This window comes from Mustela putorius, unplaced genomic scaffold, assembly GCF_011764305.1.
Source record: "Mustela putorius furo isolate JIRA1106 unplaced genomic scaffold, ASM1176430v1.1 tig00003962_pilon_pilon_pilon, whole genome shotgun sequence".
NCBI classification, from domain to species: Eukaryota; Metazoa; Chordata; class Mammalia; order Carnivora; family Mustelidae; genus Mustela; species Mustela putorius.
In genome coordinates this window covers 13519427-13545033 of record NW_025422106.1, presented here as the reverse complement: position 1 = coordinate 13545033, position 25607 = coordinate 13519427, and the positions used below count along the sequence as shown (strand labels likewise).

Below are 25607 nucleotides of genomic sequence, written 5' to 3'. Positions count from 1 at the left end.
TCACCAGTCCTTAGGGCCTGGGCACTTTTGATTATTGCTAATGCTCTCGGGGGTTGGCTCTGGGCTTGGTACTGCCAAGGCATGAATGCACAGTTCAGACCCTTGGAGGGCTGATGCTCAGAGCTCCTCACCCCCACCACTGGCTCCTGGCTCCCCAGATCCATCCTGACCCTGCTAATGAAGAGAGAAGGTACTATCAGGCAGCTCCCCATTCCTGGGTCCCACCCAACAAGCCGATGCCCGGCAACCCAGTCCCAAGGTGGCCTCTTCTTGGGGAGATACATTTGTAGATGTTACCCATCCTCCCAGCACCAGGAACCTTCCCTGCAATTAGGCAAGAGATAAATCAAAGCCAAACTTGGCTGATGACATTCAGGAGCCAGTGGTGACCCTTGCCACACATATAAATCCCAGCGGGCTGGCCAAGGGCCTTTGTCTGGTCAGAAGAGCTCAGGATTATCTGGCCCTCTTTGCTGATGTATGGAGTCACCGGCTGTCGGAGTGTTTACTAACGGTTATCACCTCGATGCTTTGGCCATTATCAGAGGCAGGGCCGCCTGCCGGGGCTGGGGCTCGCACCCTCTCTATTACCACCTGTCATTGGCAGAGAGTGTGCGCTGACGCTGCCCAGTCCTGCCCGCCTGGGGAAGATAGTTTCTGACGGCTGATCAAAGAGGAGAAGCAAGGCCTGATAAAAAGTGTGTGTTGTGCGTACTTTTAACTTTAGGAAACATTGGCATTTGCATTTTTTCCCCATCTTCCTGGTGCTGGCAGGAACCAAGCCCAATAAATGCAGTAGATTCAGTTACCTAATCACTGGGAAAATGGTATGTGCTTAAAGCAACAGAGCATGACGATAATCTCCTTCCAAGAGAGAGTAGACGAACTAAGCTTTCACAGAAGACTTGCTGTATAATAGAGGAGAAGAATTTAAATTTAGACTTTGAAGTGATCTTGCACCTAAAATCTCATCTTGGCACCGAGCACAGCGCCATGTACGTCTTGGAACTGGAGCACGCCTTCAAGTTAAGGAACAATTTTTGCTGGAGATTCTATCACCCAGCTCCATTGCTGGCGTCCCCCAAATGGTGCCCCTCTTGTCCGTCTGTCCTTGGGCAGCTGGGGGACTGCATGCGGCAGAGTAGAGCGAGCTCCAGATTGAGGCGTCAGGTGATGGGCGTTCTTGACCCAGGTCTGTCACAAACCTGCTGTTGGATCTGAGCCTCAGATGTAACATGAGGAGGTTGGGTACAGGTTAGAGGATGGAGTGGGATGGAAAACTTTTTTGAAGTTTTAAGCTATGTACCACTTTTTTAAATGAACTGTTAGGGGAAGGCCTATTGCCTCAAAGAAAGAAAAATAGAGGTGTGTTTGGGGTGAACCTGGCCAAGAGGTGCTCTGCCCTTGACCTGTTTCTGAGGTCTTTTTCCTGAAAGTCTGCCCTGTCTGATCTCACGTCATGAGCTGCTGCCCTCAGCACGGGTTTCATGGTGGTGTCTCCTCCATCCAGCCTGGAGAAGAAAAGCCAAAATGGACCGTGGTGGGGGTGGGGGTGGGGGTGAGGAGGGGGCGGCTAGTGGCGGGTAGACAGAGGAAGGGCCCGCTCTCTGAAAGCACACACTCAAGGCCGGATATCCCATGTGTGCCGCAGGTACCTTTGACCGGAGCGTGACCCTGCTAGAGGTGTGTGGGAGCTGGCCAGAGGGCTTTGGACTGCGGCACATGTCCTCCATGGAGCACACAGAGGAAGGCCTCCGGGAGCGGCTCGCCGATGCCATGGCCGAGTCGCCGAGCCGGGACGTGGTGGGATCCGGAACAGGTAAAGGTGGCCTCGCACTTCCAGCCTGACGGGGTCAGGACCAGCACATGTTGGCATAGACCTTCTCTGGCGGGAGAGGGTGTCCATTTGTTCTAACTGTGTGTTCCTTTGGTCAGCACTCTGACTAGCATCAGTTTGGAAGTCTCTGGTCTTGGGAGAGCCCTGTGTGAAGGAGTGCACGGGACCCAGTGACCCGTCGTACGTGGAATAACATGTACACAAATGCAGTGACAAATGCAACTGTGTTGTACATGTGGCTCCTGGAAGGACACCTACTCCAAGGGAAGGAACAACTGTGGAGTCCCTCAGTTCTCAGCAGTCCTAAGACATGGAGTGGGAAGGCAGCGCAGCTTCCGTCATACTCTCATGCTCGAGGCTTTGTGGATTAGCAAGTAGCAGTGGGGCCTGCCTGCCTGGAGGGAGCAAGCATGAAGCAAGGCTGGTTTGAGCCCCCAGGCTACTCTTTTCTTCTGCTGCCTTTGCCCTTGCGCTCTTGCCTGTGAGAAGGCTCGGCAGCCAGAGCCCAGGGCAGCTTCTCGAATCTGTAGAGCAGTCAGAAGATGTCCTTAGAAGATGGGTGAGCCCTGTGCCAGCAAGCAGCATACATGTGCACGTGCACGCACGCATGTGTCCATGCACACATGCACACACACGTGCACAGCATGCAGTCAGGAAAGACCACGATGCTCCCATCGCCGCACAATTACAGCGCAGCCTGCCGCTCCTTTTCTTCCGAAGCACCTCCTCATTCTCCATTCCTATGTGGCTAATGCATTCTCTAGCCCAGCTTTTAGGCCCAAGAACGACTGCCCAGCAGGCCTCTTCCCCAGTTCCTGAGGTCAACAGGAACTTCCTACTGGGTCGAGCAGATCCTGGCCATGGGCCTTCCACTCTTGCTTGCCCAAGGCCTCTGGAGACTATTCTTTACTGTGAACATTATCGTTCCCACTGCACCGGCCTACCTGGGAAGAGGATCCCAGCGAGGAGAAACTTACAACCTGGGACAGGAATCAGGATCAGCAAGATTTAGAGAGGCAACCATTTTTAGCAGGGCTTGAAATGCCCGCCGTCATCACACGTCTGTCCCACTTCCGTGTGGATCCTCCCCCTCCCCTAGATAGTCAGCAGTTAAGCTTTTCCCTCTCTTCCTCCCCTCCCTTCTTCACCTCCCATTCAGTCCTCCTGTTCTGTGCCAAGCGGAGGGAGACCCATCTTTCTCCTCTCCACCTCCACAGCATCAGCTCTGGGCCCGGCCACAGTGCTTGCGCCATACTAGGCAAATGGACAGAATGGATTCAAGGAGGGAAGAGAAGGAGTGTGCCTGGGGATAGAGAAGTGCCCTAGGCCGCAGGAGACAGCCATCTCTGAGGGCCAGCCCCCTTCCACACCCCCTTCTTCCCTGGAGAGAGAGGAGATGCAGACCTTGGAAGCAGCAGCCAGCCACACACATGCACAGACATGTGCACACCTTCATTCTCCCATCATCCAGCCCTCCCAACCATGGATGGTAGCCCACCGTGCCCCTGTTCTTTTCCCTGCATCTGCAGATGAGGCGGGCTCTGCCATTTACAGACGCTCTGACCCTGTTTTCCTTGGAAGTTCAAAGAAGGGGGGAAGCTTTTCTCATTCCAAAAGTTCCCTCTAGCACCGCCTTTCCCCTGCACCCCTCGGTTCCCTGCCAGCCCCTGCTACATCCACCAGGGCCTGGTGTCACCAGATTCACTCCCCAGGAGCCACCCTTGCCGGGGCTCACACGGCTCATGGGCTGCTCTCCTCAGACAGTACTTGGAGCCCCTCTGCCAGCAAGCAGATTTAAAGGGGTGCCGGGTCCGGAGCTGGAGAACTTCACCCTGGCACAAACAGTAACCTGAACAAACCTGGCAGCAGTTCATCTGCCAGACAGCTGAGGGATTCAGGAGTGTCTTTGTGGCCTTAAGCAGGTTTGTGAAATTAAAAAAGAAGAAGAAGAGATGAGAGAGGAAATTAAAACTGCATGACCCACAGGTCAGAAAATAAGAGATGCCCTTCTTGAGCAGAGGAATTTCATTTTCCTCCCCAAACTGTCACCAAAAGGGATTCATTTGGGGTTTTTTGACCATATTAAATGTATCAGTTTTTTAAAATCTGCCTCCATTTGAAGGGTCAGTCAGTAAAGCAGGTATTATGGAAATTAACTCGTTTCCGTCTGCCATTGCGGAGAATCAGTTGTCCCGTCGTGCAACTCCAGTTGAAGTGCCGGGCTTAGTGGTGCAGCCAAGGGCCTCAGAGGGGCAGCCCTGCGCACCCAGGAATGGCCTGGGACAGGCGGTGCGCCTTGGATGCGAATGTCATCAAGCCTCTCTTTGCCAAAGCAGCCTGTCCATCTCTGCCTTCCCACCACTGTCCTCCTGTCCGTGGCTCACAGGACCTACACATAAGGTGACAATAAGTGTTTGCTGGTGTCAGGTACTCCAAGGCACCGAGATGATCAATCCTCAGTACCTTCCAGCAGGGACCTTGTGTAGTCTCTCAATCACGACCAATGGCCTCTTTAACAAGGTGTGAACAGAGCATGCGCTTGTGACCCCCCAACACTGAAGCCCATTTTAGAGCATTCGTCACGGTGATAACAGGCTACGCTAGTGACATGCTGGGAATTGTTTACCAACCGGCTTTCCAGAGGGAAGCGGGTAGGCCCTGCTGGGTAGCATTTGGACATTTCTGTAGTGTAAAAACTCAAGTTACGGCCAATGTCAGGCCATCAACATGGTGTCGTTTGGCTTGCTGAATTCCTGAAAATGTCGCTGTCAGCCAGCTTCAGCACCTCACCAGTAAGCTATACCATAGGCAATTTAGCTGTGCCCCCAAAGTAAAGCAAAACCTTTTTTTTTTCTTTCTCTCTTTAAGCCTTGCTATTCCAGGAGTGGTTTGGGAATCCGCAGTACCCTCTGTCCCTGGGAGTGGGTTAGAAATGCAGTCTCGGGCCCCACCCAGCCCCACTGAGTCAACGCAAGCATCCTACTAAGGTCTCTATGTACATGTGACAAGGTCTGTCTTTAAACACAGTTCATCTAGGAGGCAGGTGTTAGTTCTGTCCTCCATGGGGGCTGCTGACCAGGTATTCTAACTAGATCACATGTGTGATTTGCAAATCTGCTCTAAAATAACTGGCTGAGTCGCTGTCTTGGAGTATTAACACACCCCTTGCCCCGTCAGCCTTTCATTGTCCCCGTTCAGCAAAACTCCAAATCAAGGTCAGTCCAGTTCTGCTCTGACACTTGGGTTGCTGAAGGAGAATCCCAAGCGGCTCAGTTTGGCACCTCTACAGATTTCTGGCATTGACTCTCCAGTGAGCCAGGGGAGGCCTTCTCTATTGTGCTAGTAGCCCCTCCTCCTGTTCTCAGTTTGTGCTCATTATTTCCCACAGAATCCAGCAACCGGCACCTAGAACAGTGTCTGGTGCATAGTAGGCCTGTGGTCACTGTTTGCTGAGTGAATGAATTCTGCATCCAGTCTAGAAGTGAGCAGTTCTGCCACAGTCCCTGTCTCCTGCTGTCGTTTCTGGTCTGATTTCCTTCTCTTAAGATTCCGCAGATCTCTAGTCCGGTAGGAGTTTATGTTTCCTTTTTAAATATTTTCCCTTCATTTTTTTTTTTTTTAATATGGTGCATGTGCTCAGTCCATCATTTTGAAATCTCTTTTTCCTTCTGCATGGCTAGTATTTCAGACTTCCCCATTCTCAGGTCTCTTACCCCACCATCTTGTCTCTCACTCTCAGAGAGAAAATGGTGGTCATTATTCAAGAGATCTCTTGACTCCACGCACCCAGATCCTAGCCGTGCTCACAACAGCCTCCCATCCGCTCTTGACACAGAGGAGGCACAGTCCCGGCCTCCGTAGCCTGCCCAACCACAACAGCTATTTCCCCAAAGTCACCACCAGACCCTTGGCTTTGGCACCATGAGCCATGCCCCATGATCTCAAGGTGCTCTCCTGTGGCTCCTGTTCTGCCTCGCTCTCCTGGTTTTCCTTCTGCATCTGGCTCCTTTTCTTCCCTTGCTTTTCTGGGTTTTCCTTCCCTTTCGGCCTGAGGTATATTTCTCAAAGCCCCGCCTTGGCCTTCTTCCCTCACCCCCAGTCAGTACAGAGCAATCTCCTCTGCTTCTGGGGCCTCCCTTACCTCCTCTAAACTGACTAATTCCAAATAATCTCCAAGATGGCTCTCTCCAGAACTCCAGAACCACTCACCCGGGCACCTGCTGATACTTCCTCTCCCCCAACCCTGGCCTTGTCCGGGTCCACCCCATCTCACTGTGTACAAAGCCCTTCATGACCAGCTGCTGCCCTGTCTCCAGACTCCTCTCCCACTGCTGTTGCCAGCTCCAGCCAAGCTGAACTCCCCGGAGGGTCCCTGAGCCCACGTGCTCTCTCTGCCCGCCAGGCCCCCCACACATATTTCTCCTGCCCGGAATGCTGTCTCCCACAGCCCCTCCTCTCTCTCTCACCCCCCTCAAAACAACCTGACTAATTCCTGCTTAGCAGACATTCCTTTCAATATTGCCTTTTCTAGAAAAAATAGAATTTTTTAAATAAGCAAAACATGTACTTACTCCAGTTGTTTTGTGTCTAGATAGATAGAACCTAATACCAACAAATCTTCATAAACACCTGGATACATATTAAGTGTGTTTTCTCTTTAGACTTTAACTCTTTCCGTCTTCAGCTAAACCTTGTTCTTTCTTCTTTGCTCTCTCCCATGTCCAATGGCAAAAGTCCCAGGACTCATTCCCAAGCCCTGATAAGCTTGACATGTCTCTGTTGCAGGCAGCCTCCTTTTGCTGCTGTTGACTCTTAAGAGCTCACTAAGTCAGCTCTCAAGGTCAAGAGGAACTGTCTCTTCCCCCTGACTGTGACTTCCTGCAATCCCAGGAACACCGTTTCTCATTTATAATCATGGCACTAAAGGGAGAAAAGAGGCTTCATCTTTTTCTGTCTGCCATCTCTTCAAGTGGACTATTCTAGTCCAGAAACATTTACTTTAGGGGATCACCCTACAGGCTCAATCTTTGCCTCTTGCCTTCTGTCAGACATACACTTACTTCCTTACCCAACCAACCATACAAAACTTTCACAAAACAGTGTTATAAGCAGTGCATTCTAGTACTTTCTATTTTCTTACATTTTTAAAAGAATGTGGTCATGACTCACTAAATTTATCTCACAATACATCAGTGAATTTCAGCCTATAGTTTAAACCAATGCTCTAATTTATTTGCCCAAATCCCCTCAGTTTTCATGTATGTATATTAATTATTAGGATTATTTTCAATGAAATCTCTTCCAAGAATTTGTCAGAAAACTTTTCCTTCTTGAAAGGCTGTCTTTTTTCCTTTTTAACACAAAAAGCACATTTTGAACAACATGCACCATTTTTAAATGGTCATAGGAAGTTTTTAGTAAATTAACAAATACCTGATAATCTGCAGAAGAAGAACGAAGAGCACTGCGTGTGTGTGTGTGTGTGTGTGCGTGCACACACATGTATGTGCACTTGTGTGTGCGTGGCCTTGTGCCAATACTGTCTTCCATTTCAGGACTGCAGAAATCGATGTTAGTAATAAATGTCAGCTATTCTTATTGGAGTTGACCAGATGTGTTCCCCAAGGCAAGTAACCCAGTGTGTTGGTCCCTCTAGCCTCCCTCCAGGATTAGCTCTTCCAATGGGCCTTGGAACTCTCACTCAGCCCACTGCTGAGGGCTGTGGTCATTATCAGGCTGAGGCTGCATTTCTGTAGAGGCCATACTGGCCCTGTCCCATCTCAAGTTGCCACATGCTCAGGTGACAATCGTGGTAGTGAATTAATTCTCTTATTCCTTAAACACCTCTACTTTCTGGCAAGCGCTTTCATCCTAGCAATTTAGCCTATCACTTAGGTCCTTCCGTTTGCGTTACCGAATTGGGCCCTAGAATTTTGCTCCTTCTACAGTATGTCTGCAAAATGCTTTTCATGTCTTTTCTCAACGACCTCGTCAATGGGCCTGCACCTTCTTCCATGTTCGCAGTGGGCGGGCAGGCTCACTGTAGACACCTGCTGGTTTCTCCCCGCTGGGCTGGGCACTGTGGGGAAGTAGGCGTGGTTGTTACCCTCACAGAGATGAAAGCTCCAGAGGAGGCAGCAGTGCTGAGTGGTGTGTTTTCCTCTCTGGCTCCTTTCTCGGGCTGTCCACAGGGGCCTGCCTAGCAGGGCTGGACCAGGAGTCTGGATGGGTCTTTTTAGGGTATGAAGACAAAACTGCCAGTTGCCCAGTTCGCAGTCACAGCTGCCATGGTTGCTGAGGGTGGGGAGAGAAGAGTAAGTCCCCAGAGACATAGGAGCCTCCAGACACAGAGCCCAGTGCCACGGCGGCCACGGCACTGCTGCTGAGGGTGGCGGGGAGGCAGCTGCTGCCTGTGAACTGGGGCGCGGCCTTGTTGCCATTGCCATCTGTGTCCCAGTTTGGTGTCAGATGGCCTGTTCCTCGCTAGTTTCCACTGGTGGGAAAGGTTGAATCTGACAGCCCTTTCCATTCCTAGTACCCAGCTACCGATGCTGGGAAGAATGTTGGTTTTTTTCTTCTCAGTGGCATTTGGAAGTCCTCATGAAGGAATGGGGGAACTCTTTGTGACCTTGGACAGGTTCCTTTCCCATTCTGGGTTCAGTTTCTTCTCCAGTACCATGGGCAAGAGAAACCAGGCAACATGGAATCGTCTGCTCCCCGTGTGTGTTAGGTGCCGGGCACTGTGCTGCTGGACAGGACGCTCCATTATCTGTCTTCTCATTGGCTCCTCTCAATGATAATGGCCATCCCTGCCAAGTGGCTTCTATATTTCAGCCTCTAGGCTAGTAACAGAAATGTCCTTTCATCATCACAACAGTGCCAGGGAGATGTTCCCCTCTCTGACTCACAATGGAGCAAAGAGGAAAGATTTGAAGTCAGATCATAACAAAAAACACAGGATCAAAATGACATATTGAGGAGGTACTGGAACCCAGGCTCTGTAAAACAGTGGGATTAGATGAGTTTTCATTGCTCTGGTATCAGAATAGTGTTTTCTTTAAGGGTCTGTCCCATGGACAATAGCAAAAGCATCTTCAGGTACAATCCTACTTTGGTATTCAGACCAAACCTCTGTGCAGGTGCTTACTGGACAGAGGGGTGAAGGGACAGGCGCACTGAACCCAGGTGGTGGTTTCCAATCCTGGCCAGGTGTGCCCACACCCATGCCTTTAGGTCTTCAGGCTTCTTGGGTTGGATCTCCCACACGTGTGGGTCCTATCTGTGACCCTTCATCTGGGACTTAATTCACACCTAGTGGTTCCCAACCAACCCTGCCCCCAGCTGCAGATGTTTATTTCTCCCCCAGGTCAAGATAATGGGGGCCCTTTTGTGACCCATCAGCCAACTGAGTGCTCACAAAGCTTATATTCTCCATGGGTAAGCGACATTGTACAAGGGCCTGCACTACTAGTTGTTTTTGTCATTGTTTGAAAAATGAAAATAAGCTTGTATGTGTGTATATAAATGATAAAAATTGGTTCGTGAGAAAGATTTGTGAAATTGGGATCCACACAAAACAGAAGGAAAGTAATTTTTTTAATAAACTTGACTCAGGAAATGCAGAGAAAACAGGTCAAAGAGATACAGTATCTCTAAAGAAGTTTACACTGTATACCATCTAGTCACGTCATCCAAAGAGTGGGCGCTGAGGTTAAGAAGCCTGAGCTGTAACCTCACAAGAAGTGAAATGAGGCCCGGGAGCTTTAAATAAAGCCACTCTGCTCACACAGCCCAGGAATGCTGACAGCAGGATGAGAGAGAGAGAGAGAGAGAGCTAGGAGTTTCTCAAGATCCGGTCAGTCTCACCGGTCAGAGGGTGGTTCAGTGACTCCCACCCGCTATTCAGAATGAGAAGGGATCCCCAGAAGAGGAATGGGGCTCTCACGTTCAGAGCCTGTTCCTATTTCCCTACTCACAACATGCCCAGGGCCCCCATGTTTCCACCTCGGCTGCTGCCATGAGATTTCAGGGCTCTTCCAGGCCCCCCTCACCCTCCTTGGCAACCTGCTCTCTCACTCACTTGTCCCCAGTAACCCCTTATTGGTATTCATCCTCACCACCACCTTCATGCAAACATGCTCCCATCAGAACCATCCCGTCGTCCGCAGCACGAGCCCTGCTCACCTGGCTCTATGTTAGAGTCCCCTCTGCCCTCCCTCTCTGCCCGGTACAATGTCGCATTTCTGTAGACCAAGTTCCAATCACATCCCCTCTGTGAAACCCTCCCTGACCTTGCCGCCAAATGCCCTTTCTCCTCTGAGCTTCTGAACTGCCAGCTCCCTGGACACTTGGCCCCAGATAAGTAGTGTCTGTTGCCTTGTCCTTTACCTAGCCGTGTCTGATTCCCTTCTACATGCCACAGCGGGGTGGTCCCTTGAGCCCCTCCCTCAGCCACACTGCCCATACTGCATGTCTTACCCTGATTCTGGTGCGTTGGACAGAGTCTCATTATTCCTCTTTGTTACCTCTAACCACCAGCCTTCTCATTGCCCACCATGCAACACTGGGATGAGAGCCAAGCTGAGCCCCAGTAATGTTTGTTGAATGACTGCATGGGTTTTTGTGGCTCCTGAGAAGTAAATGAAAGCCAGCCAGAGCAATGGGGAAAATGACCATGTTTAGGACACACTTGTTAGTTTCTGGCCCATTGTCAAATCTGATTCTAGATAGACCATTTCTCTCTCTCTCTCTCTTTTCCCTCCCTCTCCCTTTCCTACCCCCATCTCCCTCTCTCTCCATCTCTGTCTCTCTCGTAGTCCCCACTCTTCCCCTTTGCCCTCTCCCGTCTCTCTTCCTGTTTACCCCTCCCTCTCCCCTCTCTCTCCCTCTCCCTCTCTGTCTCCCAAGGCTGCTAGAAGTCCCAGGCCACAGGGCAGAGCTATAATGGGAGCTTAGGACTGAGAAGCTCCTCTGTGCACTTTTCAGTTGCCCAGTCTGCTCTGAATTCTGTAACCAAAGCACCCTGATTCCTGTCAACAAGGAGGAAGTGCCAGTGTGACTTCATTGGTGAACCTTCAGAATCCCCTTTCCGGGTGTTGCCCCAACATGGAGGCAGGAGTTCCTGTGGAAAATTGAACAGGCTTGGACAAGAGGGTGGGGAAGGGCAGATGGACCCCCAGACGAGGGCCCTCCTCTGGAGACATTAACATAGGTAAATGGTTAACAAGAGGGAGTATTTCTCTCTGTTCTCCTCCTCTGCCAAAGAACTCACCTTTAACCATTGACCTTTCTGTGAGGTGTGAGATCTGAACAAAGTTGAACACAGTCATGGATGGTTAAATACCCATCTTTCCCTCTGAGCCTGCCTCGCGTCCTCCGAAGATGGCCTGTGGTGTATGGACTGGCCCCTAGGTTTGATGGCTGGTAATAGAGGAGAGACACATGACACACAGGAAATGAAAGTTGGAAATGACCCTCTGACCCTTCAGGAATCCAGAGCCTCACTATACCAAGAAGGCCAAGCCATGTCAGTGTGACTGAACATAGCAGAAGAAAGCATTTCCAAGTACCTCTGTCAGAATCAGCCACCTGACCACTGACGTTTGGTGATTTCTTCCTGCCCACTTCTCTTTGAACCCCACCCCTGCCCCCAGGCACCTTCAGGCCCACTGCACAAGCATAAATTTTTTAATTTGCTGGCAGAATCCCCCAGCACCAGGCTTCACAGACCGCCCCCAACTCCCCCCACATGTTATTCAGTGAAGCCTGAGAGCTTCCTATTCCACCGCTCTATGTGCTTAATTAAGTTTGGGGAAGATCAACATCCAGTTGCTACATTTGTGTCGGTTCCTTTTTTCACTCTGTGTCCTCCCTGTGCTCGTTCTGCCAGCATGTTTCCATAATCTCTGGGCCCCAGTCGGCCAGGACCAGCATGCCATCTCGACTTGGAGGGTGTGATAGTGCTGGCCTTAGAGGGGGTGGAGGGAGAAGCCCAGCAGGGTCCCGTGTCCATCTGGGCCTGGCTGGGTCCTCGGAAGGCTTGGAGATGCTTTGGCTTCACACTGGGTTTCCCCTCACGCCACGGAGAGCTGAGAATGAGCATCGGGTTCCTGCCTCTGAGCACGTCTCCATGATCCATGGATACAGGCACTCAGTAGGCAGCACGGGGCAGGAGGAAGGGAGGGAAGGATTTCGGCGGTCGAGACTGACAAGCATTAGGGCAGAGCCCGGATGTGCTGCACCGTGGAACAGACCACGAACAAGCCCCCTGCAGAGCTCTCCGTGGCCCAACTGGATTTTGATATCTACTTGCTTTGTTTTGAGCACTTGCTGCTCTCTTAAAGGTCCATGTTGTGATCCTCTTTAAAGAAATATTCTATTTTCAATACAGACACAGCCCTTGACGTAGCCGTAAAAAACACCACCCCTGAGAGACACGTGGCTGTGAAGTATGTTGGTATGTAACCTCCTGTCTTTGCCTACGTGCAAGGCTTCGTCCCGCTGCTCTGTTCGTCCCTCAAGAAGTTGCTCCCTTACCCCCCGCGGGTGCTCAGGCTCTCAGGAGCCTTGAAATGAGGGCAAGAGGTCAGCACAGACAGGAGGTACCTCCTGGCAGCGGACTGGTTTGGGATGGGCCGTAGTTGTTGTTCTTCACCCAACAAGAGTTTCTTTGAGACCCTCGTTCCCTGCCCCCCACTTTTAAGATGGAAGTCAAATTTTCGGATTCTGCTGTGCAGAGCAGAGAGGTCACTGGGCTCTAATGCACTTACCATTGACTGCCCCTCTTGTAGTGCGTCTATTAGTGAGTAATTTGATTTGTACCTATTCATTTGCAGTCCCTGCAGGAGCCTGGAGCTGGCCCCTAGTATAATTGGTGCTGTCTCTATTTTTACATCATTAGATTAGCCCCGACTCCTGGCCACTTGTTGTCTGCGCTTGTCTGTCCATTTATACAACCTAATGTAACACAAAATTCATTACTGATCACATTACTTTCAACTCTGAAGCCAGCCTTGTGATAAACATTTGGTTAACCCCTTCCTGCCCATGGGAGGGCTGACAGAACAAATGCACTTCCCCTCGCTGGGCAAATCAATATCTTAATACACCAAAGTGGAATTGCATTTCTAGATTTGTTATTCCTCCTGGAGGAGCAAATGGAAAGACTCATCTGAGCTAGCTGAATTGAATAATGAATAGAGCCCCGGCTCCAGCAGCCAGTCTGTGAACAGAGCACAAAGCAGAGGCGGCATCCTGCTCAGCTTTTTCCCCTGGACAGGCGGCTCCACAGCAGCTAATTGAGACCTGTGCTCTTCTCCCAGCAGTTGGGGGCGGGGGGGGAATGGGTTCCAGAACACAGGCTGCGACCCTGGCAGGGACAACGTGGACCTCGGCCCCACCTCTGTTCTCTTTGCTAGTCTTGGCCACAGGCATCTGTGCTAAAGACTGGCTTAAGTTTCCTTAAAGCCTTCTTCATGGATGTGAAGGCACCAGACACATGGCCTTGGCACTGATGCCACCAAGAAGTTAATTAAATTAATTACTAAACAGAAGTTTACCATTTCAAAAAGATAAACAGAATTATTCCAATTCAGAGTCAGGTCAGCAATGTTGGAATTGTTTGGTTCACACCAGCTTGTGAATGTGTGTGTGTGTTTGCATGTGCATGCGTGTACGTGTATGTGTGCACCTGTCCCCAGGGTGAGCGTTGAGCATTCTCTAGCATGGAAAAACCATGTGCACCTGAAAGTGGTCCTAGTTCTCTGATAGGGACATTGGCGAACTTCAGGAGGGTGCTAGCACAGGAGTTGGTCCACATAGCTCTGTTTATCTAGAAGATTCTTCTCTACTGCACCCCGGTTATCCTCTTCCCAGTCCCTGCTTGTCTCTGGGTAGCATCCACACCCACTGTAAGTCATTAACTTGCAGGACAGCTTGTTTCAAAAGGAAAAATATCCTGACTTATTAAGAAACTCTTATAAAGCGTGTACCACAAAGATTAGAATAGGCACAAGAAGTAGAATGGAACCCATAACCATGAAAGTCATAAATCCCTAAGTTAAAAAAAAAAAGCCCCAAACAGAAGCTACTCAGTTGGGAAGGTACGCTAGCCCATCTAGAGGATATTCTGCTAGAATTTGGGGCAGTCCTGGACTGGCCACTGAGGAGAGGCAGTGAAGCCTCTGGTTAGTGGGCCTCCTTTCTGTTGAGGAGGCTGCCCGCCATCTCCGAGGACTGCACCTTGGACCCTGCTACCCTTTAGCCTGTTCAGAGCCTTGACAGGCCAGAAACAACCAGCAATTCTGTGAGGCAGGGAGCTCCCAGCCTTCTTCATGCCTCCAGCACTCCCCCTGCCTCCCTCCTTTATATGTGGAGGAGGGCCAGGGCTCTGTGCGGCCTTGCAGCAGTCCCCAGGCTGCAAGGTGAGAGGTGGGAGGTGCATGGGTTGGGGGTGGGGGGACTGCCTCGCCCCTCCATGACTGTGGGAAGCTCCATTTTCCACAGAGGGACTCAAGGGCCAGGCTGGAGACTGAAGACTCTCAAGGGCTTCCCGTTGTGAGGACCTAGAGAGAGGGGATCCTTGTATCTAGTCAGTGAGAAGACACTGGTATGTCTGGCGCAGCCTGGGTAGGACAGCTGACAGCTGCCTCTGCCTCTTCCAGGTGGCTCACCTCCCCCACCCCCGCCCAGCTCACAGGGTACTGACTTGCTCAGTCAACAGCCTGCTGCTTTGGCCTCAGCTGTTAATCTTCTCAGGTGGGTAAGTGGGACAGTGGGGGAGAAGGGCTCCGTGTAGCCCACACTGGCCCCAGCCCAGTCAGCTCGAGAAATCAGATCAGAACACAGGCCTCTGCTTTCTAGAATGGGACAGACCAGTGTCAGGGAGGAGAAGGAGTCGGCCGGCCAGTGGAATGAGAGACTGATTTCTTAACCTTGATGGAAAGGGGGGAAAGCCACATCTTACCAAACTCTTCCGCTGCATCATAGAGAATTTAATTATGTTTGGACATTTGAATGAGAACCAGATGTGGCTCTGGCCCGTCAGGCCAGCAAAGTTCAAGGAGCTGCATCCCTCCTGTGGACCCCTGTGCTGCCTCTCCGCCCTGGAGGGCAGCTCGGGAAGACCCGGCCTGTGAGCTCGGTGGGGTCTCCCGAGCCTCAGGGCTGGACTGGAGGAGAGAGGTGGGTCCAGGCTAGCTGTCAAGCACCATTTCCACAGGAGACTTTCCAAGTGCCATGTCCTCCTCGTGGCCATGCTGAGTGGGCATGTTTATGGGGCCTTCACTGGCACCCACATCCTCTCCACACACAGACACACACAAAGAGCTCATGCCACAGCACCTGGCTGAACATTCTCTGTCAAAGGCACATCTCCGAATCGCCCGGCCCCGTGTCCACTTCAGATGGCGTCTGCCAAGACTCAACCCCCAATGTCGTGCCGTGACCTGGAGCTAAAAAGGCCCTTTCAGGCCCTCCTGCCTGAGGAGCCCGCCTCTGGGGGCCTCCGCCTGCTGGAACACCAGAGGCGGCTGCACTGATCCCCTAACCAGGACACTCTGCGTGTTTGATGCGTGTTTTGCTTCTGAAAGTCCCATCCTTTTCTCTTCAGAGCCTCACACACCCAGTGAGGTTGCCAAAGACGCTCCTCCCCTCCCGCCTGACAGATGCTGAGGTGGAGGAGAAGTGAAGTGACTCGCACAGGTCATTCAGCACATCTGCCTGTGGCAGAACTCTCAGCCTCCTACCCCAGGACTCTTCCTTCCTGCCATCCACGGTGGTGTCAGTGCAGGGCTGTTCCCGAGGCGTGGCTTCAGCCAGATTTGTCAAATACCTCAAAACCAGGGAAGCAGGAGACCATTCCTCTCAGCCTTTGCTGTCCCCATGTCCAATAGGTTGTGACAGGTTAGGATGTGAAGTTAGAGTAATACAGTGGTACCGAGCAGGTCACTGCACACGGGGTACTGGTCGAGGTGGTCCGGGTAGGGGATCCTGCTCTCTCCTGCTTTGAAGCCAACACTTGGCTTAGGGTAACATGGATTTCCTGGGAGTGGAGTGTGGCAGCATTTCTGTCTCTCCCTACCTTATTATGGCTGTTATATGGGGAACCTGGGCCAGCACAACGTCCAGCTGATACCCCACCTACCACCATTGCTCATCAGTTGTTCAAAGGCCGCGAAGGAATCTGGCTAAGCCACGAGCTACTTGCTCTGTTGGGACTCAGACTCTGTGCTCCCCACTCCCCCAACACACACACACCCCCAGCCAGCTCCAAAGGAGAGGGGGTGCAGGATGTGGTGAGAATCCGTTCTTTTGAACAGAGGCCTCCGGAGTCCTCCTCATTCATTAGGCCTCCCCCTCCCTCTCTTTCTGCCCTCATTCTCCCTTCCCCAACATTCCAGCATCTGCCACACCCCTGTCCCCACAAGGAGTTTGGGGATCTAGCTACCTCCATGCCTCTCCCTCAGGATATTAATGCCACACTGGCCTGCTGTCATGAATAAGGTTTCTCTTTAGCTAGTGGACGGAGGAGGGAAGGAGCGATGGAGAAGAGAGGTGATGTGTCTGTTCCCCAGTTTTCCTGGGTGGAGGCTGTCTGCTTGCCTAGTCTCTTCAACCATCATCCTTTCTACAACTCCCCACAACTGGCCACAGCTTTCATCTTCCAGGAGCCAGTGGATGCCTGGAGGACCCGAGGACTCTCTAGACCTCAGGTCTCCCCCTATGCCCTAAGGTTATTAGGCGTGTGTATGACCCCAGTGGCCAAGGGAAGCCGTTCCTGGTCTCCTGAGCCAAGAGCACTGGATATTTCCCTTCATTGTTCAGAGCCGAGGGTTGGGGTCCGGGCAGACCATGTGGCCTTGGCCTCATTCTGTGACATTCTAGACCTCAGTAGCTGCAGGAGTCAGGAACGAGAGCTGGGCAAAGGGGAGAGAAAGCACAGTTGTGGGAATCCTGTGGGTGGAAAGGGACCCCGGGCAGGAGGGAAGGTGCCGGCCTACCCACAGGCTGAGTGCAGTCAGGTCACCAGAGCTATATGACAACAGTGGGCAAGCCTCTGCCTTCAGACATGGGTGCGAGGTCTGGAGGTACGCCGGCCAGAATTAGCACCGTTTCTCCTCTATGCCCAGATTCCAGCAGCCCAAACTGGGATCCCTATTATCTGGATGTGGAGGAGCCATTTCATCCTTGGCCCTCAGCTTCAAGAAGCTGCCCTCTTTCCCTCCACAAGCATGCCTGGGAAGGGAGCAAAAGCCCTGCTGGAAGGGGAGGACAGCCCTTCTGTCTGCCCTGGTCCTGTTCTCTCCCAAGACCTCTAGGTCTGTCTGTTGGCATCTGTGCCAGCTCCGCGGCCTGTGGGGTTGCCTGCGTGCGAGAGAGCCCAACTGGTGGGGTTGGAACGGGGCGGGAAGGGGAGAGGTGTCTGGGAGGAAGGCACCCTCCAAACTGGGCATTTCTGAGTGTGAGGAAAAGCGAGACGTCCCCATAGGCCTCCTTTACCTGCTGTCCTCGCATCCTCCTAAAAATTGCCAGTGCTGAGACTGGCTCTGGCCCAGAGTGTGGTCTCTGACAGAGCTGTTGGGGTTTCTGGAAACATTTTTAGCCAACTCCATTTCTGTCTCTGCCTCACTCTAGAGGAGTGAGCAGGAGTTTCCCAGCCCGGGACTGGTATAAGGCAGGCAGTCTCCTGATCGGCATCTAGGCTGTCTCTCTGGATCCCTGCATCGGGGGGTCGCCAGTCCTGCTCAGCCCCACAGGAAGCATTCAGCCCCCCTTCCTGCTTCACCGCTTTCTCTCCAAGTCCCAGTGTGCTTGGTTGGTCCCAGCCAGCAGGTCCCAGCAGGCTCTCGGCTGACCAAGTGGGTTGCTTGGGACAGACCCCATTTGGAAGCATCTGCTGAACTTGGCAGCAGTCCCGTGATCCCTGGTCTTCTCTCCATATATCCCATCCAAAGAAGTTGTGAAAATCTCTAACCCCCTAGCCAGAGCCCACCCATACCCCCCGCCAATCCCAACCTCCCTCCCCAGCCAAGAAGGGAACCAGAACTATTTCTATTTGCAGACCTCCTCTGAGCCAGGCAGTGGGCAGGATGGGGCAGTTTGGCTGGCTCTTCTGTGTTCTGGGGCCACCCACTCCCCGGGGTACCGCTGAGCCCAACCCAGGCAAGGGGCTTAACCAAAGGCCCTGCTGACGGGGAAGGTAGATGCAGGAGGGAAAAATCAATGCATGTCAACAGGGTTGGAAATTTATTTTTCCAGCTTGAAAAAGGGTATTTACAAAGAGGCAAGGAGGGAAATGAAAAGCTGTAAACACGTATCTGCCATCTTCCTCAGCGGGCCATTTCTTGATTAAAAAGAAAGAATCCTTCCCAAGCCCTCGTGGCAGGTGAGCCGAAAGGGGCCTGTTTGGCAGAGGCACCTCCTGGAGAGGGAAGACGGAGAGGGACCCAGAGGACCCTGTGGATAATCACCATCACTAATACAACTGCAACAATAGTAGTAACTCAACATTTGCCTGCTGGAAGCTTTAAGCTTTGTGACATACTCTACGTGCATTGTGTTATTTAATTTAATGCCACAGCCACACTAGGAAGCATTGTTATCCTCATGCATAGGAAACTGTGGCACAGGAGATGTTGAGTAACCTGTCCAAAGTCTCCCAAGTGGCCGCAGGCTGGAGCCTGTGCTCTCGACCTCTTCCCTAAACTGCCTCCCCACTCTGGACAGACACTGCCCCTCCCCTCTCCTCAGGCCCTTGAGAGCTTGGGATAGGAGGTGGGGTTGGGGGCGGGGGGGCGTTCTCCCTTCCCACTGCCAGAAGCGTGCTGTGGGTGCGGGCTGAGACTGTCCTGAGCTCTAGCCCTACCGCCCCCACCCCAGCCGCTTGGGTGGCTCATTTAGGGCTGGGCTGTGTGGCTGCAGCCAGAGCCCAATAAAAGTGCTCTGCTAATCCCTTTAATGAGCAGCACTGTGAGGCTCTGAGTGTGTGGAACACGGCTGAGTGCCGGGCACGCCGGAGGGGCAACCCGTAGATGGTGCTGCTTTGGTGATGGAGGAAGTGCCAGGGCTGCCCGGAGGCTGAACGACAGGGCCCAGGCACCCTCCTCCCAAACACAGCCACAGCACTGCCTTCATGGACTCTGCTGGAGCCCAGAAACAGGCCTCTCTCTGAGTCCTGAGCCTTGGGCTCTCCACAGTGTCCCCCCGCCACCACCAGAAGCCAGTGGGGCATCCCTCAGGGTCTCTGATTGGCCAGCTGCCCCTGCTGCCATCTGCCCAGAAGAGGCCTGGAGACGGTCAAGCCCAAAGTAGGACCTCACTCTGACCTCTCATTGGGGTCCCCTGCCCACTTGGGCTTCCCCACTCTCTCCAGGGCTCACTTAGTTCCTGTGTCCCCAGCGTTTCCTAGGGAACGGGGGAACCAAGACCATGGCACTTAGTGAAGTGACTCATGAGTGAGAAGAGGCTTCCATCCAGTCTGTCCCTGGAAGTCTCTGACTTGCCAGTATGGGACAGCCTCAAGGGAGAGAAGGGTCTGTATCCAGAGGAGAGGATGGCCCCAGGGAACATCTCAAGCGTGAGGCAGCCTTGGGACCAGCCTGTGGGAAAGGCCACAGAAGGGGTGTCCTGGCAGCCAGCCCCCAGAGGCCATCTCTGGCTCCCTGTGAGAGTCCCGTCTGCCTCCAACCTCTGCCTCTCCTCTTGGTGCACCCTTGCCCAGCTCAACAGCACCCACCCACGGCTCCCAGGAGCCAGTCTCCACTGCTCCCACCTTTGCAGAGGGGCTGCGGTATCCAGCTGTGGAATGAGGGAGTGAACTATCTCAGAGAGACCCCCTCATTCCGCATGGCCCAGCCCCAGTGGGGCCACATTTGCAGCCAGCCGTGCTCCCGCCTCCTCACAGAGACATAACCATGACTTCTCCCTTTGCATATGTGCCCAGGTAGCCAGAGCTGCTTTTCCCTAACAAGGGCAGCCACCTCCCTGTCCCCTCTGAACTTTGCCAGACTCCATGTGGAGTGCATTCTCTTTCTTTCACTTGTGAGAGCCTGGCGCCTCCCTCGTAGTTGCTGTTCCTTCCATTGTCCCGCTACCCCCCGTGGCTTGCCCACCCTGGCCATGGCATGGAGGGGTGTCTGTGGCTAGCAGGTTCCTTTCCCAGTGAGAAGCAGTCGGGAATGGGTGGACACAGCCAGCAGGGAGCACTGGGAGCCAGTCAGTTGATGTCTGGGGTTGCCCACATCTCCATCCCGGGGCCTGCACCCACCCCAGTTCCTTCTCAGGGGACTGCATACCCAAAGCCCATGGCTTCCTACTCTCCCTGGGTTTTGCTGTCCGCAAGAGGGGGAGATGAGCACCCAGCTCGCAGGTGCAGAGTCATGCAGGAGGTGAGGGCACCATAAGTTATCTTCTGTCTGAGCCCTGCCCCTTGGCGGGGAACTAGTCCTCATCCCCTATCATGCTTTGAGGCCTGGGGAGCAACCTCTTTAAGAGCTGGCTTTTTCCGACTGAGCAGAATTTGCATTCTTCCAAGTAGGGAGGCTACGGGGTATGCTTTCCCAGCCACCCCGGCATAGGGCCCCCAGCTTTCTCCTGAGACCCTAGCAGGTAGCTGCTGGACTCTCTCCATAAGCCCACCTCGGCCCTAGAAGAGCTGCCCAGATCTGGGGGCTTGGGCATGGGGGAGGAGGGCAGCAGCCCAGAAGCTGGGCCCCTGAGTCCAAAGGTCTGGAGATGTCCCCCCAAAACTCTGCAGCCTGCCTCCTCTCCCTCTCCTAGCAACCTGCCCGCATGGGGTGCCTGCCAGCACCCTTCTCTCCCCCTGCCCCCGCTGCCTCCTGCTCCGTGTGTGGCTCCTCCTCTCTCCCAGCCCCCATGCCGGAGGGGCTCTCAGCTCCATCACGACAGTTCCATCTCTGGGGCCCTCCGGATGGGTTGGCCCCCACCCCCTACACATGCATGTCACTGTCCTTGACTGCGGAATTGTGCCGCCAGCCTGCCCTCCTCCCAGCGTGACACCCCACACCTCCTTACGACCTCTCCACCTGCTTGCAGGGATCAGTGTACTTCTCAATCGTTGTCCATATCTTTTCCAAAAAGATTCCTCAATGCTTTTCTTTTCAAAAGGGAAAAAAAAAGGAAAAAAAAAACAATGCCAACAGCCCAGCGTCCGTGAGCAACCCAACAGTAACAAAGCAGGTGTTCGGGATGGAGGAAGGTAAGGCCACACATTTCCATTTGCCGCTTGCTCCTAGGGCTGGGCGGCCGGGGTGACTCCGAAGGGGGGGGACCTGTGTGCACCCCTCCTCCACTTCCTCTTCTGCACACACTCATTGTTCTGTCTCAGGGAGAAGAGAGAAGGGGGTTGACAGAAGGCATGTAGAAAAGTGCCCGGGTCCCAGCCAGGCCCCTAGTTCTCTTACTAATAGACCACATGCTGAAGAGAAGCTCCCCGCCTCTCCTCACCACACCATTCAGTCAGGAAACGTTTTTTGAGCACCAGCTATTTTCTAAGCCCTGTGATTGGCACAAGGGATACAGAGCTAAGGCCCAGAAGCAGTCCCCAAGGGGCTCTGCACCTGGGTGGGGACACAGACGTGAACAGACCTGGGGCAGGAATAAGGATGGAGCCCGGCCGGCTACCAGGCCTGCAGGACAGGCTCATCTGTGGGGCGTGGATACCTGTGCTCATCTTTGAAAGATGAGTAGGGGTTCTGGGGGCCACAGGAGCCTGGGAAGGGCTTTTCAGTCAAAGGGAATGGCATAAACACAGGCCCAGGGGCCTGAGGCAGCCTGGAGAGATCCCAGAACTGCACAAGTGCATTACTTTGGTTCTTCAGATCCGATAACAGGTGCCATCAGTGGGTGGGGTCTCGGGGGCAAGTCATGAAAGGCCATTTTGGAGGGCTGATTTTAGACCTGATGCTGAGGACTCAAGGAACGATGAAGGTTTTGAAGCAGAGGAAAAGCAAGATGAGGTTTGTGCCAGAGACGAGCCACTCTGGTATGGTGGGTTGAAGAGGGGGTTGCCGGAAATGGGGAGACAGGGAGGGAGTTCTTGAAATCATCTAGATGGGAAGTGCAGTCCCATGCAGGCAGTGGTAGTGGAGAGGAGGGGGATGAGAGAGAGGAAACTGAGGGATGTCAAGTCTGCATTGTGTAGCCACCTGGGTTCTGGGGGGCTGGTGGGCAAGGGAGAAGCCTGCCCACTCCTGTCTAATCCCAGGCCTGATTGGTGAAAAGAAAATAGCCAGGCCGGTCAGGACATACCTGGCCCCCAAGAGCAGCAAACTCCTAAGTTCTTTTGGCAAATGTCCCTGCGCTGTCACATGATGGGATGAGGGCATCCACTCAGACTCACAGAGTGGAGCCCATTAGGCTGCTGAGGGTGTTGCCTGGGCCTCTGCCAAGGGGCAGCGGGGCTGCTGTGCTTGGTCCTGGGCTGCAGTGTCCTCCACTTCCTTGGCAGCGTGGATGTGTCAGCCCTTTGCATCAAGAAATCTGGGCCTATCCCCCAGCTCTGGAAAGGGGCCAGCCTTCCCCATTCTAGTAGCCTTTCCTGCTCCTTCATCTGGGGCTTTCTTGCTTGGGCATGGTGTCCAGATCCTGAGGAAGCCCCTGCTTTCCTTGCTCCTGCCAATGCTCTGCTCTTCTGCCCTTCTGGCCCTGCTGTCAGCGCCCCCTAGTGCCAGGATGGCTGTGCATGAGGGCAAGGGTCTTGGAAATCCAGCGGGCCTCGGGAATCCCCCACACACTCCTTGGCTTGCCTGTGGGCAAAGAAAGGAACAAAGGACGTTTTCTTGGAATCTGACACTTCCATGTAGAAATCCCAGGGTCTCTTCTTTGCTTTTCCATCTTCTCCCTCTGTTAGCACACAGTCTGTACTCCCAAATTAGGGTGAGACCAGAGAACAAGCAGGGGAGACAGAGCTCATGTGGTAGCCACCTGTCTTGTTTTCAGTCCATATCTAGATAACTTGATGTATCCCAGGGTCTCTGACCCAACAGGGAAGCTAGTGCCTCTTGGAGACTGGGACCATCCTCAGGCCCACAGCCTGTGTCCACAGCCCCCCGCTTCCACTACCCCCTATCTGCTGAGAGGTTCCAGTGTCAAGGTTCCAGCCATGGCCAGTGCAGCCTGAGGGGTCATGCCTGCTCTGAAGGAGGGCAGCACAGACTTTCCCACCTCATTCTGTGGCTGCTACAGTTGGGTGGCTTCTGTGCTTTGGGGGAGGCCTGTAGGGAGTGGGAGTCGGTGGTTAGTTCCTGGCTGGCTGCCGATGGCCAGACCAAGAGCGAAGGCCATGACTGTTACCCTAATCCAAGCTAGCTTTGTTGCATGTGTGTGGTGGCAGGGGGCCTGGGAGTGGGTGCAGGCTGTAGATGCAGGTCTCAAGCCAGACCCGACAAGTATAACATTCAAGTACACTTGGCTGCTTCAAGTTTGCTTTGAGGTCCTGAGCTCCTGAGGGGGACAAGCAAGACCCCCTTAGTCCCAGGCAGGCAGGCGTACCTTGCAGGAGAAGAAATTGCAGATCACCACATCTTGGCTTGGGGAAGGCTCCCAGAGTCTTCCCAGGGATGTGTGTGCCCAGGTCTCAGAGCCCACTCTGAGGGACTGAAAGGGGATAGGAACTAGCCAATTGCAAAAAGCCAAGAATAATTCTTTCTTCCTTGTATTCTACATGCAGGGAAGTCTGTTCCCAAACCACCTGACCCAAAACCTATCTTAGGTCAAGAGACTGGGGATTGGGGGTGGGAGGCAGTAAGGTGCCCACAGCTGAATGAGATAGGGCTAGTTGCTGTATCCAAGATGGCAGCTCAGCTGTGGGAGGGCCAGGGAAGGGGCAGTAGATGGGGTGGGAGCCTCCCCGCCTGCTTCCCAGGGCAGCTCTGCATTCTGAGGGGCCTCCTGGACACTGGGGGGCTAAGAGAAAGGGAGAAAGGAGGCACTGCAAGCAAGCAGGGACCTTCTCTCCATTGAAATAGGCCCCTCTCCAACCAGGCATTCCCTCCTGCAGGGAAACTGGACACTTGCCAGGAGGTGCCAAAGATGAGCGGCGGCCTGGCCAGCAGGCAGACTGTATAGCTCAGAATGAGTGAGCAAGTGAGTTGCTAAGCCAGGGCGGAAGCTCCAGGGAGCAGGCAGGGCCAGGGAGGAGAGGGAGGGGCAGATCAGGCAGGGAGGCTGCGGTCCTTGCCACGTTCTGGCTTTTCTCCTGCCTGCCTGACCTGTAGATCCAGGCCCGGAGCCACTTCTGGAACCAGGGAGCATGCTGGCTGAGCATGAGTGTGTGTGCAGGTGTGGGCACATGTCCCGTGTATGGCAGTGTGGTCCAGACAAATCAGCAGGGTGGCCAGACTTCTGTAAAGGGGTTCCCACACCGAGGGACAGACTGTGGCCTAAGACTGGACTCTGCCAGCCAAGGGAGTTTCCCCCTCCTTTGGCTGTGAACTCCCTGTGACCGGAGCTGCTGCCTGGCCCATCTGGGGAGCAGGTGGGGACCCCCCCCCTGTGGAAGGTGCCTCCAGGCAGACAGCGCGGCCCAGGGTGTGCCCCAGCCCCTCAGACTCCATTCTGACCAGGCCTGGTCCTCTCCTCTGTCTTGCAGAACTACAGCGAGAGGGAAGCATCGAGACACTGAGTAACAGCTCAGGCTCCACCAGCGGCAGCATCCCACGAAACTTCGATGGCTACCGATCTCCACTGCCCACCAATGAGAGTCAGCCCCTCAGCCTCTTCCCCACCAGCTTCCCGTAGTACCAGCAACCTGCTTCTGACTGGCCGGCCCACTCACCTGCTGGAGGGAGGGGGAGAAGCCCCCCTCTTGGTCCTGCCCTTCAGTCTCTGCTCCTCTTCCACTAACCACCTTCCCCAAGCTTAGTGACAACAGCCACCCACCCTCCCCGGATGGAGAAGAGCCCCTTCTCCCAAACACCTTGGCGCACTCTGACCTCTGCCCCCCACCAGTGGGGCTGTGGCTGAAGGAGACTCTGCGAAAGTTCTGTCCCCTCCTCCGTTTGCACATGATGTCCTGTACTGGATCCGCTTTTGTATCTTCTAACCATACCCACGGGGTGCGGGGAAGGGGAGAAAGAGTGGATGGCCCGGCTGGGCATTTTGACCCTGAGTGGACAGCCCCAGCCCACTCCTGGCTACAAGATGCACTGCCCAGTTTCCCTTGGCCAACCTCCCTCTGGCGTGAGGTAAACTGAGGCCCAGAGTATTAGGGAAGGAGGAAGGAAGGAGAAGCCTCCCCCTTCCTCTTTTCTTTCCTCTTTGGCTCATGGGAAGGATTTGTCGTTCTTGTCTGTAAGCCCTCTTACCCTGGTCCTGTGCTGTCCAGTGAAGGAAACCGTGGTTAATAAGGCCCTGTCAAAAAGTGCACGTCTTGTCCAATAAATCACGCTACAGTTGGTGTCCGTCCCTGCGTCGCTGGGGTCAGGGTCCTCTCCAAGCCCTGAGCAGAGTCCTGTGGATCTGACCATGTGTCCCCGCTACCAGCACCCCCTGCCTCAACATGAGCGACTGATTGGAGGGTCAGTGAGGGGGTAGGAAGGAGAAGGAGAATGTTTGCTGTGCAAGTTGTGTAGGGCCGGATTGAAGTTCATTCTCCAAACTTCTTGCTGGTTACCAGAGCCAGTGAGTTCTGGAGGCACCACACAGGCCAGGAGCCCCCTGCCCCCCCGGCTATGGCAGTCAGGGCCAGTAAGGTGTCCCTGACATGTGCTGGGCTGGGGGCAGGGGTGGTGCTGCTGGGGGACAGAAAGCC

The 25607-nt window shown here is 53.6% G+C and overlaps 1 protein-coding gene across 10 annotated transcripts in view; it reads left to right on the top strand.

The window, feature by feature from the left end:
* The window catches only part of BCAS3 (BCAS3 microtubule associated cell migration factor), a 584626-nt gene extending 559373 nt beyond the window's left edge, over window positions 1-25253 (top strand). For 2 of the 10 annotated variants that reach the window (XM_045070195.1, XM_004747244.3), the window contains 3 exons: window positions 1652-1819; window positions 20963-21053; window positions 24447-25253. In XM_045070195.1, coding sequence (XP_044926130.1) covers window positions 1652-1819; window positions 20963-21053; window positions 24447-24483 — 296 coding nt within the window. In that variant the 3' untranslated portion in view covers window positions 24484-25253. Of the gene's footprint in view, window positions 1-1651; window positions 1820-12227; window positions 12294-14499; window positions 14594-20962; window positions 21054-24446 lie in introns of all 10 variants that reach the window. The other 8 variants (XM_004747243.2, XM_004747240.2, XM_013053630.1 and 5 more) reach the window with 6 other exon arrangements.
* The last annotated feature ends 354 nt before the right edge of the window (window positions 25254-25607 follow it).